Below are 20,442 nucleotides of genomic sequence, written 5' to 3'. Positions count from 1 at the left end.
ACACCAGGTGGAAAGATGAACCTGCATGAAGACCCAGGAGCACCAGAAACTCTAAGTACATGGATAAACAGAAAAGACACTTGGTTATTGTCTAACTCTCTTTACAAGATAAAAAGCATCTACACAAAAGCTGTATTGGCCTGGTGTGGTGGTGCGCACCTACAGTTCCAGCTACTCAGGAAGCTAAGACAGGGGATCACCTGAGCCTAAGGATGTAAGGACAGCAAGGGCAACACAGAGAGCCCCATCTCAAAAAAAAAAAAAAGATCCCTGTAATGTGTGGTCTCTGAAGTACAGGAGTAGAAGGTATTACTACCATGGTGCCAGGGTCTAGGGGTGGAAGTGCCACATACAGCAGTGCGGCATCTCTGCAGGTAAGCTGCAATAAATTGAAGACATAAACCCTACCACAACTACTAAAACAAGAATTACAGCAACTACTAAAACAAGAGTCAACAAAGGAGACATATTGAAATAAGGAAAAAATCCAATTGATCCAAAAGCAAGAAAAATAGAAAAACAATTGAATAGATGGTAACTTATAAAATAGTGAGATGATAGTCCCATACCATTGGGCACATCAAATATAAATGGTTTAAATACTCAACTAAGAGGCAGAGTACCTCACACTGCACAAAGGCCATGCTGCATAACAAGAAACACTCATTGAATATAAAGTTGCAAGTATGTTAAAAATCAAGGGATGGAAAAGCTATGCCATGCTAACACCAGTTGAAAACAATCTGGAATCTACACATTAACATTGAACAAAGTTGCTGGGTCCAGTGATGCACACCTGCAATTCCAGCTACTTCAGAGGCTGATGCAGGAGGATTGCAAGTCTGAGGCCAACTCAGCAACTTAGTAAGACCCTTTCTCAAAATAGAAATAACAAGGGCTGGGGATGTAGCTCAGCAGTAGAGCTCCATGGGTTCAGCACTGCAATGATAATAGTGGTAATATCAGACAAAGTTGACTTTAGACCAAAAACATTTCAAAAATAAAGAGAACATTCCATGTTGATAAACGAGTCCGGAGGTCAAGAAAACATAAGTATCTTAAACAGATATGGATCTAATAAGACAGCTTCTAGATGCACAAAATAACTGATAATCACCACAAAGAGGAATGGACAAATCCACAATGATGGTCAAACCCTCTCTTAATAACTGGTGGGATAAACAGGCAGGAAATATGACAGACATGGCAGATGGAGACATGATTCACCACCTCCACCCAAAAGATGTTTCCTGACCACCTGCACAGAATGGAAGGGCCACTGCTTTCCAAAAGCATGCAGAGCATGCACCAAGACATGCCATGTTCTGAACCATAAAAAATGTCTTAACAAATGTAGAATACTGATGCTGGACAAAATGTGTCCTCCAGCCACAGTGGAAATAAACTGAGAATTCCTACTGAAACATCCCTGGAAAATCCCCAAATGGATGGAAACTAAGTAGCACACTTCCAAGAAACTGCAGAGTCAAAGAAGAAACCAAGAGGGAAATTATCATTTTGAACTGAAAGAAAACCTAAACATATCAAAATGTGTTGAATTCCACTTGTATTAGTCAACTTTTCGTTGCTGTGACAAAATGCCTGAGAAAAACAATTTTATTTTTTAATTTTTTTAAAAGTATTTATTTATTTATTTTAGTTTTCGGCGGACACAACATCTTTGTTTGTATGTGGTGCTGAGGATCGAACCCGGGCTGCACGCATGCAAGGCAAGCGTGCTACCGATTGAGCCACATCCCCAGCCCAAGAAAAACAATTTTAGGGAGGAAAGATTTATTTGGCTCCTGGTTTCAGAGGCTTCAGTCCACCGTCGGCTGGCTCATTGCTCTGGGGCCTGAAGTGAGGCAAAGCATCGGGGAGGAGAGGGCATGGTAGAGGTTAGAAGTGGGGTGTGGACACAAGAAATAGTCCTCAATGGCACACCTCCAAGGACCCACTCCCTTCAACTATGTCTCATCTCCCTCAGTTTCCACCTCCTCTCAATGGTACAGCCAGCTATGAATCCATCAGTGGATTAATCCCACTGAGAAGTCAGAGTCCTCATGATCCAATCACTTCCCCAAAGCTCCACCTCTAACACTGCTGTGTTAGGGACCAAGACTTCAACACAGGAGCCTTCGGGGACATTCCCAATCCAACTTAACACCACTAAAGTAGTACCTAGGATAAATCCATAGTACCACAATATAGTTTAAAAATAAAGATTTAAAATTCAATGGTTCATTTTCCATATTTAAACAAAACAATAAGCCATGCACAGTGGCACACTTCTGTGATCCCAGCAGCTCCAGAAGCTGAGGCAGGAGGATCACAAGTTCAAAGCCATCCTCAGCCACTCAGCTAGGCCCTAAAGGCCCTGTCTCAAAATAAAATATAAAAAGGAGCTGGGAGGGCTGGGGTTATAGCTCAGTGGTAGAGTGCTTGCCTCGATGCGTGAGGTACTAGGTTCGATACCTGGCACCACATAAAAATAAATAAATAAAATAAAGGTATAAAGAAAGAAGAAGAAGATATTGTGTCCATCTACAACTAAAAAAAAAAAAAAAAACTGCTGGGCAAGTGGCACATGCCTGTAATCCCAGTGGCTTGGGAGGCTGAGACAGGTGGATCTCAAGCTCAAAACCAGACCCAGCAACTGCAAGCACTAAGCAACTCAGTGAGACTCTGTTTCTAAATAAAATACAAATAGGGCTGGGGAAGTGGTTCAGTTGTCGAGTGCCTTGAGTTCAATCCCGGATACCCACCCTCCAGAAAAAAAGAAAAACGTAATAAAAGAAGATAAAAAATAAAAGAAAAGAAAGGAATCCAAGCTAAGTAGAAGATAGGAAGAGCAAGACTGCCACGGGCATCTGTGAGATAGAAAACAGGGAGGCCACGGAGACAGCAGGAACCATGTATGGTCGCAGGGGACAAATGTGAGAAAGAGAAAGTCTATGGTCCATTTTCAGAATATAGTATTTAGACTTAATTGGGATGTAAGATTCAATCGCAGCAGTTTTAACTAAAGCCTATCCCTTTTCCCGCCCCAATTTTAAAATTAGCCAGCCACATAGATGGTAACCCCAAGCTCCTCCTATCAGAGCAAGGGGCAGTGCTGCGGCAGGGATAAAGACAGGCAGATTGCCCGCCCAATCGCACTTGCTGGGCTCCTCCAGAGTCCCAGCCCTCCACTTTCTCTTTTTTTTTTTTTTTTTTAAGAGAGAGAGAGAGAGAGAGAGAGAGAGAGAGAGAGAGAGAGAGAGAGAGAGAATTTTTTAAAATATTTATTTTTCAGTGTTTGGTGGACACAACATCTTTATTTTATTTTATGTGGTGCTGAGGATCGAACCCAGCGCCCCGTGCATGCCAGGCAAGCTCGTTTACTGCTTGAGCCACATCCCCAGCCCCCCTCCACTCATTCTTATCATCCCTCAGTCCCCCCTCCACTCATTCTTATCATCCCTCAGTCCCTCCGGCTGTTGTCTCCATCCACCTCTGCATTTTTCTCCCCAAGCATCTCCAAAGAAAAGTTGTTAATCCTCAAAATAAACAAATATAATCCAGTAATCCCCAAGCAATGTCCCATAAAGATCTGCTTCTTCTAGTGGTTCCAGGCCCCCAGCCTCCTCTGTGACCACACAGTGAGGTGAGGTGACAGCTTACTTCTGCTGTCCAGCAGGCCCAGCCTGGGCAGAGGGCTCAGAGCCAGTTCCCCCTCTCCTGCCTAACAGGAAATCCTGCCCATTGGGTACTTCTTAGTTTGGGGACTGAGCTCAAGCAGGGTGGCAGCTAACTTCCAGGTCCAAGGCAGGCAGAGCCAGATGGCCCCAGAGATAAAGGAGTGGCTGGATGAGAAGTGGGGCTGCACACAGCCCTCTTTCAACCCAGGGCAGGTGGGGCTCAGGATGCCAGGAAATGGAGGAAAGCCCAGACCCTTACCCTCCAGAGAGTGAGTTGGTCTCTAGGTTTCTGGGGGTGGGGGGCAGTAGGCTGTGCTGTGCTGGTTGGTCTGCAGTGGCTGCTGTACAGGGCAGTGTGGGTGCAGAACTTGTCCTTAGTACTGGCATGGCTCTTACTTCTCAGTCCACCCCCCTTCTGAGAGGCCTACCTTCCTTTTCTGAAAGGTGGCCTTGTCCTTTCTCAGGGGATCAATTCCCCACCAACCCCTGTGTCTTGAGTCTTGGGCTTGGGACATTTATGCCAGCCTTAGAGTGGACACTACCAAGCCCATCAAGCAAAATCCCAGATGTCTGGTCCTAACCATCCGCCACTGCCTCTAATCACTATGCTGGGCTGGGTTTAGCAGAGCAGAGACGGGCACTGCATCTTGCCTGGTGGTCAGTGGAGATGATGATGGGCAGACAGAGGCTGGGAGAGCTGTCCCCTAAGCAAAGGTCCCATTTGCCACGTGGCCCTGCCTCCTTCTGCCTGGGACCCCATAAGCTCAGGGAGCACTTGAGAGTAGGGCTGGGCCGGGCAATAGCCCCAGGCCCACCTCCCAGCCCTCAGGCCAAGTAGAGAGAAAAGAGGAAGGCCTTTAGAATCAGACAGGCCCATCCTGTGAGACCTGCAGTAACCCCAGCTCTCTGAGCATGTGTCCTCTCCTAGGAAACTGGCTTCCCACTGCACCTGCAGCAAGTGACTTCAGACCGTTGAAACAGCACAGGGTGCCATCTGCCAGCATACCAACAAGGTTTGGGAGGTTCAAAGTCCAAATGGGGTAGTACAGATTGGCGAGGGCCACCCTGGGCTGTGCCATATCATGGAGGGTGGCAATGACCAAAGCCTTGGAAGCAAGTGATTACATCTCAAACCAGGAGCAGGGAGATGGGGTCAGGCCTGCCCTTTTTATAATATGCATTAGGTGACTTAGTAAGCTAAGTCACTTCACTGTGTGGTCATATATAATTCTCTCAACAGAGAATTGCCTTCTAAGAGCACACCAACCCCAGAACCTCCTATCAGGCTCCACCTCCCAACAGCACCACCTTACCAACCACAGTGGACCATTGGGGACACCCAAACCATCCCCAAACCACAGTATGCCTCATCTCAAGGTCAGCTGATTGACATCTCAGCTCTTCGGCCACAGAATACATTCCCGGGTCCTGAAGATTAGACGGGGGCATCTTGAGGGGCTGAGGGCCATCTCTACTGCACAAAGGAATGTGTTCCTGTTATTCTGGGAAAGGGGCAATCAATAAGGATGGTTTTCTCCTTTACTCTCCTCCTTCAAGCAGTTTGCCAAAGTTATTAACCTGAGTGTGAAAAGTAACCAGGAGGGTGTGTTGAAGGACAAGACATGGTGAGCAGGAGAGGAAGGTGGATCATTAGGAGGTGCAGGACCAGGCTCCTAGCTCTGCACAGCCCTCCCAAGCCTGCCTCATGTCCTTACCCCTGTGCCTCATTTTCCCACTTGCTCTGCGTCACCTTTGTTAGCTGCCAGAGCTCACCCAAACTGGTCTTCTTCTGGCTGGAATCCGGGGTAAAATACCACTTTGTATTTGGAACAATTTTCCAACAAGTTGTGAAGGAAAAAGCCAAAGTTCCCATAGAAATGTTATTGGGACTTTAGGGCCACAACTGACACATGACTGACCAGGACAAGGATCAGGCAGAGATGTGAGGTTTTCCAACTTGGCTTTTCCCTGTGGTTCCCTGAAGACCAGTGTCTGGGAAGGGAGACTTTGGAAAACGCTGGAGTGGATGACTCTGCTCTGGTAGGAGACACGGGAGGTAGCTGCCTGTACCAGGTCCACACACTGGCAGCCAGACAGCAGGAAGAGTCTGCACAGGGGGCTGAACCCAACCCAGTTATCCGAGAGGGGCCATGTCACCTTCTGTAACGGTGGGGGGTGGCCTCCACCACAGGGGATCTTCTGGCTCAACCTAGCAAGGCCTAAACTGTGCAGTCTCAGTCGAAGCTGAGAGAAGAAACAGTCTCTTTAGTCCTGCCAAGTTCCAAATGTGACAGTAAACCCTACAATGAAATCCAGCCTCATAAATTCTATCCCTACTCCAGAAAAACCCTTCTTTCTCCGGTCTGCCTTCACCTTTGCTCTAAGCAATCAGCACTCCCAAACACAGGGAGGAAATGGTGCCATCAGACTGGGAAGGCATCAGCCAGAGAGGGAGAGGGCAGCCTCAGGGTCTGCCTCCATTCTAGAGCACACCTGGAAGGGGTCCCTTTGCTGCGAGGGCTGTGCTCTTTCCTATCTGTCCACACATAGCCCTGCTGATGAACTTCAGGGATGCCGGTGTCCATGGGCATTGCTGTCCCTTCCAGTGGCCAGAGCAGTGTCCAGGATCCTTCATACAGAGGACTTGGATTTCTGTATCCAAAGCTGCCATGTTGAAAAAGGGGTCCCATTTCATTCCAGTACTGCCCCCCACCCAGGCCCTCTGCCAGCCAGGCTGAAGGGGGCTGTGTGTACTATGTTGGGACCTAGGCCTTCATGCCTACTGGGGCACTGTCCCCTCCCTCCTCTGTGTCCTACCTGGAGCCCACAGAGCCAGGCAGGAGCCAGTCTTGCTGCACAGGGCAGGGCTACCAGAAGAGATGCCAGCATGGACACCCACTGGGAGGTGGGGGCAAGGTAAGGGAGCCAAGAAGCACCATTCCTCAAGTTGGCAGGAAAGAATCCTGTTGAGCCCACTTGTGCCCAGCGTGGACCCCAGGCGGCCACACCAGCCAAGCTCCTGCTTTCTCCACCAAGAGGCCACCTTTGTGGCATCCCCTGGCAGGGGCAGGCCCAGACCAGCTGGCACTCATCCTTATTAGAATTCCGGGTTGAACAGTCCTGTGAGCTGCCTAGTAAAAAACCAGAGAGAGGCCTTCAGAGAAAGCGCTTCAATGATCCACTCATCGCCAGTCAATTCAGACCATCTCCATCACAGTGGAGAGTCTGGAGCAGGAAGGGCTGCTCTGTCCCCTGCCAGGCAACATAGACAGCTGGGAGCCCTCTGGGGGGTTTCTGGGACTTTCTACACCTACATGAAGAAAAACCTAACTTCTCTGGGTGAGCTGGACAATTAAACTGCCCCAGAATGGTCCTAAGGCAACTTTGGTTTTTCATAAATAAATAGATTAATTTAGTTGTTTCTACATTCTAGGATACTAATCAGACATAGGTCATCATCCCAAACCAACTTATGAAATATTCTAAAACAGCCCGGCTTCCAAGCAGAACAGGAGCTCTTTAAACCTGAAGCTCAGTCTAGTTTGGGAAAAGGAATCCACAGGTGCACAGTCTGTATCAGGCCAAGCCTCCTTTCTTGCAGAGCTGGGATGCAGTCCCCATTAGGTTCCTCCTCCTAGGTTCCTCCTCCCGAAGCCTCAAGGAGTGACCCTGGCTGTTCCCACCCACCAGACACCCTCTCTGGGGGCCTTATCGCAGGTCAGCCAAAACTATCTGCAATGCAGAGCGGGACAGGCGGACAGTGAGCCGAAAACCCAGCGGTGAACTCTCGCTCCTAGCAGCCCCGGGCGCCAAGCCTTGCAAGCCGGCATCTGAGGCCAGTGCCAGGTCTACCCTTTCACGTCCCGGTGGTCTGTGCCCATAGCCCTGCAATGCGCCCAGCCGTCCCTGGGACGCACAGGCAAGCCTAGGGGCAGCAACTCCCCGAGAGTATGCTTGGCGGATCCAGGAGCCGGAGGAGCCGCTCAGAGCCTGGATTCCATGGCTCGGCTCCAAAGAAACAGAAGCAGAGTCACCAGTTCGAGAGCAGTGTTCGTCCCATGCGACCCCCAGGATGCACAGAGAGAGCCATGGTCGAAGCAGGCACACGACGATAGTTCTGCTCCCGAAGGCTGGGACGTTTGGGAAGAGCATCCCCGGAGCCACACAAGGACTGCCAGAGGCGCAGTCTATAGCGCCCCGAATCCGCGCAAGGACACCGGCCCTTGCCCAGGCCGCAGCTCCACCATGCCGCCGCGCCCGTTGTTGGTTCCTCAGCTCAGGGGGACTGGGTAGAGCTCAAAGCGTTGCGGGAGCGTCCCCGCAGCCTTCTGGGCAGGAGAAGCGCGGGCAAATCTCTGACAGAGTTCATCCAGCGCGGCGAGTTCCGCACCAGTGTAGCCCAGCGCTTCTGGGCCGGGGCTCTGAGGTCCCAGGCAGCGGCCCCGCCCCTCCCTGTTTTTCCCGCCTCCTCTTTAGCAAAGCCAACCCGCGCCGAGGCCCGCATATCAGCCGCCGCGACGATTGGACAGCGGCTCATGAAAGCTGCACCACCTTTTTATAGGGTACAGAGGGCGGGGGCGCCGCGGAGCCCCAGGCAGTGGTGCGGCAAGCTGCTTCTGCGTCCCGCGCGCACTGTGCGACAGTCCCCGCACCCACTGTCCCACGCATGGCACCCATGTCGCTCGGGATGAACACCGCTGCGCTCAGGGCACGCGGTGGGGGCGGCGCGGGCTCAGGTCCCCTGCCCTTCAGCGTCGAGTCACTGCTGGAGGCAGAGCGCGGGCCAGACTCGGAGCCCACAGAGCCAGGGGAGGAGAGGCCGCTAGGCGCCGCAGAGACCCGGGCCTGGGTCCCGCCTGCTGCCCTTGCGTGCCCCCTACGTAAGTGCCCAGCCTCGCGGTCCCGGGTCCTGAGCAGCGCCCGACCAGCCTGGATGAAAACCAGGGCGGAAAGGGCGCTGTCGCTCATAACTTACAAAGTAATAGCCACAAACGCGCCCAGCCTAAGCGCAAAGAAAGAAAATTGCCCACCGGAGCCCTGCAGCGCGTCCAGGCCCAGCAGCTACTCCTGCATCCCACTCCAGGCAGAGTTCGGTCCTGTCCACAACCCAAGGCTTTTCCGCTTCAGGACTCTCCTACTGAAGCACTCCCTGTCGGCCCCATTCCTTCCTGAGATGGCTAAAGTTGGCTTGGAGTCCTGGACTCTACGCTCACCCCACTCATTTCCGGCCACGATCTCCAGTCCGAGCCTCCCGCTTTTTCCAAGTGGATAGAGTCCTAATCTTCCCTGGGGTGAGGGGCTGTGGGTTGAAGAGCAAAGCCCGAATCCACAGGGAGCCACCTTTGCCCCGCCGCTTCCCCGCCCTTACTTCGCTTGCGGCAGCTGCCTTTGGGGTCTCGTTGCTCCAAGGGCCCAGTCATGAATGGGAACTTGCGCCAACAACCGGCCTTTGCAGGGGTCTGGCAGTGTCAGGACAATGACCTAGCGCCAGCGTTTGTGGGCCCTTTTTATACTTCTCTTTCCTTTCAGGAACCCCCAGCCCCGCACCCTGCATCCTCCGAAAACACAAGAACCACCGCAAGCCGCGGACGCCCTTCACTACTTCGCAGCTGCTGGCGCTGGAGCGCAAGTTCCACCAGAAACAGTACTTGTCCATCGCTGAGCGCGCTGAGTTCTCCAGCAGCCTGAGCCTCACCGACACGCAGGTGAAGATCTGGTTTCAGAACCGTAGGGCTAAGGCCAAGCGGCTGCAGGAGGCCGAGCTGGAGAAGCTGAAGCTGGCGGCCAAGCCGCCGCTGCCCTCGTTCGCCCTGCCCTTCCCTCTGGGCGCCCCGCTGCATGGCTCCTTCGGTGGCCCCGCAGGAGCCCTTCCCCAGGTGTCCAGGCTCCTCGCAGGGCCAGCCACGGCCTACAGCGTGTACTACCTGACTTAGGCGTGGGTATGAGAATCCGACCCGGAGCCGCCTAGCAGGAGGGATGGCCTTGACCTGCAGGAGGGACACGGCCAGTCCGGCTCCGCCTGTGCCACAGTCCACGGAAGACTGGCCTGCGCTGAGTCCCTGTTCCTGGTACCCTCCGCATTTCGGTGTCGCCTTTTTTGTTGCTATTGTTTAGTTTTTCGGTTTTGTTGCTAATGCGATGTTATATTTAATGCCTGAAGCCTATTTGTGGGTATCTTACAAAGATTTCAAGTTTCTAAGAATTATGTTAGTACTAAACTGTTTGCTGAAAGGTAATGGACTTTATTCTGTACCCTCAAAATGGACCAAAATAGATCTTCCTACTTCGAATAAAGCAGCTGCCAAAGTACTCTGAGGCTTGCTCCGTGGACCCACCTCTGGCTCTGAAGTCCAGTTTCCTCCAGGTAGCCTTGTCCACTTGCAAGATTATTCTGGGACACACCAAGGAACTACTTCTCAAAGAAATTAAAATAGTTTGATGCCAGGACTACTGGAAACAAATACTGACACTCAAATTAGATTCTCACGTCATTATGGATGGAAACTTTTGCACTTATTTCAGGCAATCTGTAATTGGTTCAGGGAGCTTGAAGCTGATCACCCGCTGTGGTGGGAGCATGGGCACGTTAGTGGCGCCAGGGACAGCAATGGGGGGGGGGGGGCGGCAGGGCAGGTGGGCCTGCTGGGCTTGGGGACATGCCTGGAGGACAAGCGCTGGGCAGGATGCTTCTGCTAGGCTGCCGTGCCCCATCCCCCCACCGCTTGCAGGGAAGAGGAAGAACTCCTTGCAATGGTGGATGGGGGTGCGGGTGGATCCAAAAGGCCTTGTTCTAGTGCTGTGGAGGCCAGGTCCCCAGGTCCCCGCTGGTCACCTTTTGTTTGCAAGGCACTGAGCTCCTTGATGAGGCGGGCACAGCTCTCTTTACATGAAGAAGATGAACAATCTGACCCGCTCTGAGGAGCTACCCCAGTAGGTCCACCAGCCCTGCCACACAGCACAGAGACTCTGGAAAACCCACAGCTGGTTTCTTTGTAAACTGCAGCCACAGACTGGAGGGTTAAGCTGAGCTTGCTGAGAGCTTGCCGACAGATTCCCTGGAGTCACAGCAGGAGTAGTGGGAAGTCCCCACCCCCCACCCCTCAACCCTGTCCTGACTTGCAGCTGAAGACAGGACTGGATGGCCAAGGGTGCAGTGGGCCTAGACCATGAGGAATCCCCTCTCCCCATAGGCCTCTGCTGATGGCACTGGGCTGGGTCCTGCAGATCAGGTGGATCAGATTGCAGGAGGGGAAGGATCAACTCTGCTCATCAGGACGGCAGCATAGGAGAAACACCACAGTTCTACAGACTTCATGGGTGTTTGTACTTCAATCCAAACACCTGGAAGTTATAAAGATAATATTGCATGAAATTCCCTGTGGTGTCCATTAGACACTCTTCCTGTGTCTCTGAGAAAACGGGAACTCACCATGGGTTTAATGAGGAATGATCCCAGTTCTTGGAGACCAGGCTGGAGAAAGGGAAGGTGCCTGCCCTTCTCAGGTGCCTGTGCTTGTCCACCCGCCCTGGGGCCTGAACTATTTAAATTGAAGCCCAAATTTTCAAGTGGCAGACCCTCCCGTGGTCTCTAAATATACAGAGCAAAGGAACCAGGGTTGGGATAGGTCTTCAGCAGCCAATGTCCCCCATGGGCTGCATCAGGCTGCTGCTTCTCAAGGCCCTTGTATTCTGTTTCCAAATCTTAGGTCTCTGAGTGGCATAGGGCCAGCCAGGACCAAGTTTTATGGTTCAGTTTTAGTGATTTCTGAGTAATCCTGAAAGCTACTCATGAGGAAAACAAGCATCCAGGGCCCATTCCAGTGGAGTTGGGGTCCGCACAGCAACTTAGCCACCTTGTGGGCATCTGTGCACTGGCCAAGGGCATATAAACCACCCTACAGGGCCCTGGAGAGTGCCAGGCAGCCCAGAGCTGATGCAGATCTGCTGAACTGAGAGTGATGAGCTAGCTTATTTATCCTTCTGTAACCAATTCTTTTTTTGGGGGGAGGTAGGGGTACCAGGGATTATACTCAGGGGCACTCAACCACTGAGCTACATCCCCAGCCCTATTTTGTACTTTGACAGGGTCTCACTGTGTTGCTTAGCTCCTTGCTTTTGCTGAGGCTGGCTTTGAACTCACGATCCTCCTGCCTTTGCCTCCCAAGCTGGCATGTGCCATAGCACTCATCTCTCTGAAACTATTTCTGACCCCAAATATCTGCCCAAGTCCTCTTGGTGCCCAGACCTCTCCAGGGTGAGTTCATCTCTGTGCTGGAGGGCAGGACATGCATATGCCCTTGTTGCTGTCCAGCCCTTTTGCTTGTGAAAAGACTAAGATGAACTTACCAAGACTGAGACTTTCTCCTGGAGAGAGGATGTGGGCTAGAAGCCTTCTCCCAGGATTAGAGTTCCTGCGAACCCTAGGCTAACCTGGAGCTGTACACACCTGCTGGCCACCCCCTGAATTCAGCTAGTGTGTCTCAAAGTCAGAGGTCTGTGAAGGCTGGAGGTGGCCCGGAACTGGTGGCAGAATAGTCACCCATCGTGTCCCTGCAGGTAGCGGGTGGGCCATCTATAGACAGATGCCTTGAACCCCAGAGTCCTGCCCGCCAATCTGTGCCCTTTCAGCTGTCCGTGCTGGGCAACTCTTGTTGGGGTTGGGGACATTGCCCTGTCCTTAGGAATTTGTGTTCTGGCAAGATGATCACCTGACAAGGTGGCCCGGAGCAATCTTCCAGGGTAGGACATACTTCTTTGGGAATGCAGGGCGGCTGTGTGGTTCAGGAATAAGGAGTGGACACATGGTAGAATGGCCTGGACTGTTGGTGGCCTCTGGCAGGGTCAAAGTGTAGAGGGCTGGTCTGTGAAATGCCCCAGTGACCCGCCCACTGAGCCCCACCATCCCTGATGTCTAACTGAGTGACATGAAAAGACTACGGGTCTGGCGCCCGAGACAGGGCCACCTGCTCTTCTGGGAAAGGGAACTCATGGGGCCTGCAAAATAACCCTGAGGCTCCCAACATAGGGACTTCATCACCAGAAGATAGGAGTATAGCAGGGCTGGCTCGAAGGCCCACCAGCTTCTGGGTGTGAAAGGGGCTGACCCCTCTGGGCCTCATCCTAGTAGGGTCAGCCCTTAGAGCCTCCGCCAGCCAGCAGCACCAGCCTTACCCCTCTGGGTCTCTGGGGGCTGCTCTTGGCCCCACCCTGGGCATGGACTGCAGGCCACTATGCTGTGCTTGGGGACCACTAGGAGGAATAGGCCTGGTCAGGACGCCTTGCACTGGCTCTGGGGAAGGACTTTGTGAAATCTGACCAGCAGATCTTGAATGACAGTGAGGATCTGGAGCGAAGGGCCTCCTTGCGGGGAGTTCTGAAAAGGTGATGCATTCTCAAGCTGGGCAGTAGGACTGGCATTTGCTACCCCTGCCAGGACGTGCTATTCTACCTAGGAAATGCTTCCAGTGAACTGTGGAGGTGCAGCAGCAGGCGTGTGGAGAGCAATACCATTTCCACTTGGGCTGACCCCAAAAGCCTGGCGCTGGGGACAGGCCATCTGCTCTCCTGCTTGTCTTTGTGGGCCCAGTGTCCCCAGCTCTCAGTCCCGTGCACGCCCTCAGGAAGCGTTTATGAGTAAGTGGACTGCGCTGTTTTCCTGAGTCCAGAGGGACTCAGGTGTGTACTTTTGTTTTCAGTTTTTTAAAACTGTTGCCTAAATTGGCAGTTTCACTATTTCTTTCTTTTTTTAACATTCATTTTATAGTTGTAGGTGGATACAATACCTTTATTTATTTATCTTTTTAATGCGGTGCTGAGAATCAAACCTAGTGCCTCACATATGCTAGACAAGCGCTCCACCTCTGAGCCACAACTCCAGCCTAAGTTTTGGCTATTTCTTTCTTTTTTTTTAATATTTATTTTTTAGGTATAGATGGACACAACACAATGCCTTTATTTTTATGTGGTGCTGAGGATCGAACCCAGGTCTGCCCGTGCTAGGCGAGCACTCTACCTCTGAGCCACAACCGCAGCCTAAGTTCTGGCTATTTCTGATGGTCCATATAACATGCCATACTCTCACTGATTGGACCACCAAGGGGAAAAAATCACCTAGCAAGTTAGACAGTGAAGACCAGCGTTAGTGATAGATGGTTTGGCCCCGAGTCTTCTCTCTTGGGATCTTTGTTGCTTCTGATTTAGCTTTTTCATGTTGTGGTTCTACTCTACCCTCTGCTTCTTCTTGGCTGCTAGTGATCCTATGTCTAGAACTTGTCCCTTCAACTGTTCTGATTGTTCATAGCTCTCTTTTGATCCTTCCACAGGTGGGATGATGCCCCCTTGCATTCTGATTGTCAATAGAGGGTTCTGACAGCTCCTTAGGCCTTTAACCAAGTTGCCCTGGGAGCCCCATTGTTTCTGAAAGCAGCCACTTTGAATCCTGTAGCAACAAGTCTTTTGCTACTGAAGTTGAATTCCTTATCTTTGACTTTCAGCACTTTAAGTATGACTTGTCTATGGCTCTTTTTGCATTCATTATCCTACTTGGAATTCATTGAACTTCCTAAATGATGGTGTGCTTTTCAAAAAATTTGGGCCATTCTCAGCAGTTCTTCCGACACACTGTTCTGCTGCTCTCTCCTCTCCTCCTGAGGTTCTGTGGGGTGCCAGAGGTGCCCCGCCTCCCTCATGCTCTCCCAGGTTCTTCATTTTCTCTCTTTTCTTGGTTGGTGTCATCAAGTTTCCTCTTTCTTCTGCCAGTTCAGCTCTACTGTTGAACTGCTCTGGTGGATTTTTATAATTTGGGGCATGGTACTTTCAACTCCAGAATTTCCACTTGGTTCTTTGAAAGACTTGTTTCTCTCTTCTTTGAAACCTTATTTGTGAGATGTCATCATGCTTCCCTCAGTTCTGCAAACACTTCTGTGATGGCTGTTGGAGTTGCCTGTCTCCCAGGGATATGAGTCATGTGTCCTCTTTATTTGCATGGTTTGTACTTTTTGCTGTTGTGAGTTGAACATTGTAGGTAACACATCATAGCATCTTGCTAATGCTTCTGCTTGCTTATTCCTCACTGGCACTGGATCTGGTTTTAGTGACGGCAGCTCTTCTCAGATGTCTTCAGCCTCTGGCGTCCTGAGGCAGTGGGACTTTGCTAGCCCAGCCTGCTAAGTGCCCACAGATTGCTCCATGTTTTCCAATGATGCCTTGGACATAAATTCCCCACAAACTAATCCAACAATTGAAAGAATGGGTTGAACTTTGATAAGCAAAACTATAGAAATCCAGCAACATAGGAAGACAGCCTAGAGCTTCTCTAGTTGACTGTCCTATTTATGGAATTAGATATGGAGTTTAGCAGCACATGTGATACAAAGGAGAGAAAACGAAAGCAGGTCCAATGAGACTCCAGGCACCAGCACGCAGCATAGAACACAGAAGGTCTGGAAGCAGATGACAGAATCTGACATTCACTTCAGTGCTTTCAGGAGAAGGGAGGGAGCCTGGGTATAGGCAGCATCTGAAGATGTTAGACTCTAGGCTTGAAGGCAGAGGACAGCAGGCAGGCAGGGTAGAAGGATATCTTCTCCCAACCTGGGTGATAGAACAGTGGAATACCAAAGACCAAAGAAGGTCCTGAGAGTAGCTGGAGAGGACCCTCAGGGGACAGGGAGTCCCCACCACACCTGGCTGCCTTGTCAGCAGCTCTGAAGGCAGGGGCAGCCGCCTAGCAAGCTCAGGAGAGGCACCAGGTCTGCTGTTCCCAGGATAGAGAAGCATTTTCAGGCAAACAGAATGAAAACTGTACAAGCACAGATTCACTAAAAGAGACTCCAAGGTTGCTTAAGGCAATGAAGAGAATGATCTCTTGTAAGCTGGGAGAGGCAAGGACTGCTTAGCCAGGAGCGGCCACTATGGCAGATTCACTGCACGTTGGCCCTGAGCCACGGTAGTGACATGCCACGGGATTAGCAAAAGGATCTAGAAATGAAATGTCTGTGACACAGCGTGAGCAGAGAGCTGGGGCTGGGTTTAGTGTCCACAGTCCCTGACTGTTGGGGAAAAGGAGATGTCAATTAATCTTGGAGCCCAACAGAGTTTCTGTTAAAAATGTCAGGGCATCTACTAAAATAATTAGCTAGAAGGTGCCTAACTCCCCAAAATGACAGAGGGAGAAAAGCACGTTCTGTCCAAAATAAGGTATAAAAAGGAAAGAAAAAGTGAGGCCAAGAGCCTAAGCAGACTGTGCACCACAGGATTGAGGATGGCTACCACACCTGATTAGGGGCCAAGGTGTTTCCCATGTGAAAGGTGCTTTCCATGTAAAAGCAAAGAGAAGACCAAGGCTCCACACACTAATTAGAAAGAAACATCACCCCAGCAGGTCCTGATCCCCCAGCAAGAAAACGCAGATATGTCACCGAAACCCAAGCGTGGCAATCGTTTTCCACCACAAACAGCACTGATGCACATTCCATCCTGAAGCCTGCAAGTGACTTCTTTCTGGAAAGTGCTTCTGTTTGACAGCTGGACCTGAACCCACCGGGACTCTGCAGCAGGGAGAGGAGGTCTCCCCAGAGACTGAGCGGCTCACCTGGACCTCACTGCAATGCTGGAGTCTTCTTCCCATCAGTTCTGCATTCCATATTTGTCAAGAGAAAAACAGAGACAGGAAAAACAGATAGCTTTCTAGTGAGGGAGGAATCTAGGAGAGGATCCCAGCATGGACAGTCCTCAAAGGCTGCAACACACTCCTGGTGACCCAAACTGCAGACAACATAGGTCTGGCAGAATGTGCTGCTGTGGAAAGGATCAATCCCATCACTGTGGAGAACACTGGTCAGCACTAGCATACAAGGAGGACAGCAGGATAGTGGACACACTGAGACAAGGCCTCCCACCGGGAGTTGGGAGATGGTTTGCATTCTGTTTTCTCAAGTGGCCACATCTGCCCCCAGGGGATGCTCACTTCCTACCCCAACAGTGGGCACTGGGTTTCCTCCCTGCACACCAGGACTGCACCCAAGCTGTTTTCCCTTGAGCACTTGCACCTGCTTTAGTGCCTGAATGCCAGTGGAATGTTTTCTGAATTTGAGGTCATCCTCAAGATTCCCTCTGAGAGCTATGAGCCTGGCTGCACCTCTGTACCAGGAGTCACAAGTGACCACCAGCTGCTTCTGGTCAGGCCCCAAGTCCAGGAAAACAGCAGGTGGTGAGGTGAGGCAGGGAAGGGCTTGTTGTGCTAGTACCTCTGGCACAGAAGCACCCAGATGCCTGGCAGTGGGGATGGGCCTCTGCCAGGCCTGGCCCTGGAGCCCAGGTTTTACCCAGGATAATCATATTTCTCCAGGACATGCTACTGCCTGCCTGTCTGTGCTTCCACACCTGTTCTGACCTCCTGAGCTGCCTTTCCCACCCCTGGCCGCGTTCTCTCCTGCTTGACAGGCCTGTGTGCCTTCCTGCTGCACCCCTTCTCCAGCACTGTGTCCCAGAGGAGCTTCCTGGGTGGGTGGGGCACAAAGACCATCTGGGTGTCCTTCTCAAGGCCTTGAAGATAAGGACTCAGGGACTGCTCTACCCGACCTACTCACCAACTCTCAGGGGCTCCTCATAAATCTCTCTGAACAGTGAATCCTCAAAGTGCAATACTCTTAGTTGATAAGTTCAACAACACAGAAATAAGAGTAAAGAATTTGGTGAAAAATATTTATTTCATGTGCTTAAAAAGAATGTCCCTAGGGTGGTCCCTGCAGAAAGAGGTGAGCTGTCTCCTGAGCCTGCTGTTTGTCCCAGTCATCTCTGGAAGCTTTAAGTCCCCTGCCGCTTCTGGTAACTTACCGAGGGACCCAGACAAGGAGGGAAGCAAAGGCCTAGCCCCAGGGTGCCCACATGACAAGTGTGAGAGAGGCCCGAGGGCCACCAGCCCCTGCAGGAGCCCCATTCCTGCACTGTCCACACAGATGCCTGGTTCTTTCTCCCATCTGGATCTGTCAGTGGTGTTTGTTTCTTTTCTGGGTGCTTTTAAACCCTCGAGATGCACCTTGGCCAAAACAGATGGTAGAAGGCACTCTGGAATGGAAAACAATTCACATCAAGTGATGGCACTTCCTTTGCCAACAAGCAACCCAACTCATAATAGCAGCCTTGTGTGTGATTCTTTATTCCTTCTTATTCTAGAATGTTCCCTCTCTCACTCTGTGCAACATCCAGGAAGTGGAGTCTGCCCTCCTGGGCCCTGAGGCAGCTCCCGGAGTCAGATCTGCTTCCTGTGGAAGACATTCCCAGTCAATGGGCACTCATTGAGATCTCAGCTGTGGCCCAGCTTTCTGTGGTGCCCATGTCCCGTTATCTACCATCCCCTGAAACCTGACCTCCCCTACCGTCTGGGCCACTCACAGGCCAGTCTAGGCAAAGGTGAGAAGGCAGATGAGGGAAACACATCCATCTTCCAGCCAGTTCAGTCTTCAGTGATTTTTTCCCCATGGTTAACATTTTCCCCAAAACCAGATTCCAAGTCAGTTTTAACTCCATACTAGAAAACAAGTCTGCCAGATTGTGACTGAAACAATTACAAGTGAAGGTCCCCCATGGACTGAGTGAAGTTAAAAGGGTAGTTTGCATTCCTGGACTTCATGGTACATAACACACCAGAATGTTCTGGTTTTCAACCTCATGAGGCCAACACTTGCCCAGTGTTACTGTCTCAAGAAGATGTCCACACTGACCTGTGGATGTAGGTCCGCTTCTCACCTACAGGTGCTGGGGGTGCTGCTGCAGGCTCGGAGCAGACTTCCATTGCATCCCCTTCATCCCTGAGGGCTGCAGTTGACAGGTCAGCATCAGACCCCCGAGTGGCTGGGCTGCAGAAGACAGAGTGTCAGCAACGGCTCAGCATAACTCCCACAGCCCTGGCTTCCCCCAGAAATAAACTTTCAAGCAAAGGACTCTTTTTTTCTTGCAAAGATATTCTTACTCTGTTGGCATAGTCTAATTTTACAATGTAATTTCCAGGCTATCAAAAAAAAAAAAAAAAAGGGTGAATGCTTATGGCAAGGACACAGTTCACATAATATGCCCTGTATTTTATATATTTAAATATGATCATACTCTTTCTTTCAAATATACTGTTTTTATGGTGCCACGTAGTATAAGCCTACCAAGGGGGAGGATGCTCATGGCTTTGGATGAACTCCATAGGCCCCTGCTGGCAGCTTCCTAACTCTGAAAACTAGGGCATGTGGGATTCAGCCCAGGTGCAAGTATGGGAAAGGAGTGCCTGCCATTCCTACATCCCTGTTTTGCTACTCTACTCCTGGCCAGGAACTCCTCTGCCATTTCCCTCTGAGGGGAAGCTACCCTATTTGTGTAACCCCTTTGAGTACTGATCCCCATGGTCAGAATGTCAGCTACCTGCAGGTATATACAAACAAAAAAAGGCTCCACCCATTCAAGCTGCTCTCACACCTCCTAAGACCAGGGGCGGCCAACAACCCTACTCCTCACGTACCCTCTGCTTGTCTTGGGCTTATCAAACCGGAAATCCGCGGGGTACAGGTGGAACCTCACCATGTGATCCTTCCGGTCTCGGCTGGTCTTAAACTTCTCTGGACAACCTTCAATCAAGCACTGGTACTGCAAAAGATAGGGTGTCACCTCCCTGATCCAAGTCCCTAGCACAACGTGTGCCCAGCCTGATTAATTACCCACCATGTCCTGCCTCTCCGCCAGGATCTGGAAGAGGGAGTCATGCCACTCCAGAATGTGGGCATCCAGCAGGTGTCCGGAGGGGAAGGCGCGGCTGCAGAGGGAGCAGGCATTCCCGTGTAGCATGTTGTAATGGTGCTGGTAGTCCTCCAGGGCAGCGAACACCTGGCAGCAGCCGGGCACCTGACAGGTGAACTCAGGCACCCTGGGAAAGGAGGCTAATCTCAACGGAGGAGGCACACTTTGCTGAAGCAGAAACCCCAGTGTGACTTTTCATCCAGAGTAAGAGGCCCAATAAAGCTCCTGAGGTTCTTTTGGTACTGGGAACTGAACTCAGGGGTGCTCTACCACTGAGATACATACAACCCTAGCCCTTTTCATTTTTATACTGAGACAGGGTCTTGCTACATGACCCAGGCTGGCCTTGAACGCTGGGATTAGAGGAGTGCGCCACCGCGCCACACTCCAAGCCTTACTTATTAAAAAATGAAATTTCCCTAAACAGGCCACAGACGGAGTAGAAGCCAGTCACCAGACGTGCCAACGCTGGCACCGGAGGGTCTCTGTGGAGGGATCTCAGCCCTCAGCTGCACGAGGCGGTGCGGGGGACCGGGCGCGGGCGGAGTCGCTCACCTGGACCTCTCCGGCTCCTCGGCCACCTGCGTGAGCACATCCTGCAGGTAGAGATGCCTCTGCACGTCCCCGTCCTACAGGAGACAAGCGCCGAGGTGAAGGCCGGGGCCCGCCCCAGCGTCAGGCCCGGCCCCTGCGCCCCTGCGCCCCCGCACCTCGAAGAGCTCGTGCTCCCGCGGGAGGCGCACCGGGCGTGCCACAAAGCGGAAGGGCGCCGCCCCGGCCGCGGGGTCCCTCTCCACTGGCAGCGGCTCAGCCGCCCCGGGCGTGCCGGCCAGGCGGGCGCGCAGCGCGGCGGGCAGCAGCATCGCCCTTCGCGGCGGCGCCGCAGCCCGTCGGCCACCATCCGCAGGCGGAGCCGGACGTGACGTAGCCGCGCTTCCTGTGGCGGCCCGCGCGCGCGCGCGCGCGGCGGCGACGGCGGCGG

The 20,442-nt window shown here is 51.8% G+C and overlaps 2 protein-coding genes across 3 annotated transcripts; one reads left to right on the top strand and one right to left on the bottom strand.

The window, feature by feature from the left end:
- Nucleotides 1–8,289: 8,289 nt before the first annotated feature.
- Nucleotides 8,290–9,613, top strand: LOC308634033 (homeobox protein MSX-3-like; the record flags this gene model as incomplete). The annotated part of the gene is made up of 2 exons (XM_081267624.1): nucleotides 8,290–8,560; nucleotides 9,210–9,613. Exons 1-2 carry the CDS (start codon nucleotides 8,347–8,349, stop codon nucleotides 9,611–9,613), a joined length of 618 nt encoding a protein of 205 aa, XP_081123750.1. The 5' UTR covers nucleotides 8,290–8,346.
- Nucleotides 9,614–17,533: 7,920 nt separating this feature from the next.
- ZNF511 (zinc finger protein 511) lies at nucleotides 17,534–20,373 on the bottom strand. 2 transcript variants are annotated; one of them, XM_081267613.1, is made up of 6 exons: nucleotides 20,171–20,373; nucleotides 20,016–20,089; nucleotides 19,386–19,587; nucleotides 19,186–19,310; nucleotides 18,404–18,538; nucleotides 17,534–17,747 (listed from the first exon to the last, which is right to left on the bottom strand). In XM_081267613.1, the coding sequence occupies exons 1-6, from the start codon at nucleotides 20,321–20,323 to the stop codon at nucleotides 17,669–17,671; spliced, it is 768 nt and encodes a 255-aa protein (XP_081123739.1). In that variant the 5' UTR covers nucleotides 20,324–20,373; the 3' UTR covers nucleotides 17,534–17,668. The 2 variants fall into 2 exon arrangements, with proteins under 2 accessions (XP_081123739.1, XP_081123740.1); XM_081267614.1 differs by lacking the exon at nucleotides 17,534–17,747 and adding an exon at nucleotides 17,821–17,944.
- Between the last annotated feature and the right edge of the window lie 69 nt (nucleotides 20,374–20,442).

Source organism: Spermophilus citellus (assembly GCF_964194105.1).
Source record: "Spermophilus citellus genome assembly, chromosome: 15".
Taxonomy (NCBI): domain Eukaryota; kingdom Metazoa; phylum Chordata; class Mammalia; order Rodentia; family Sciuridae; genus Spermophilus; species Spermophilus citellus.
Note: the sequence above shows the minus strand (reverse complement) of the source record. Positions and strands in the feature narration are given on the sequence as shown.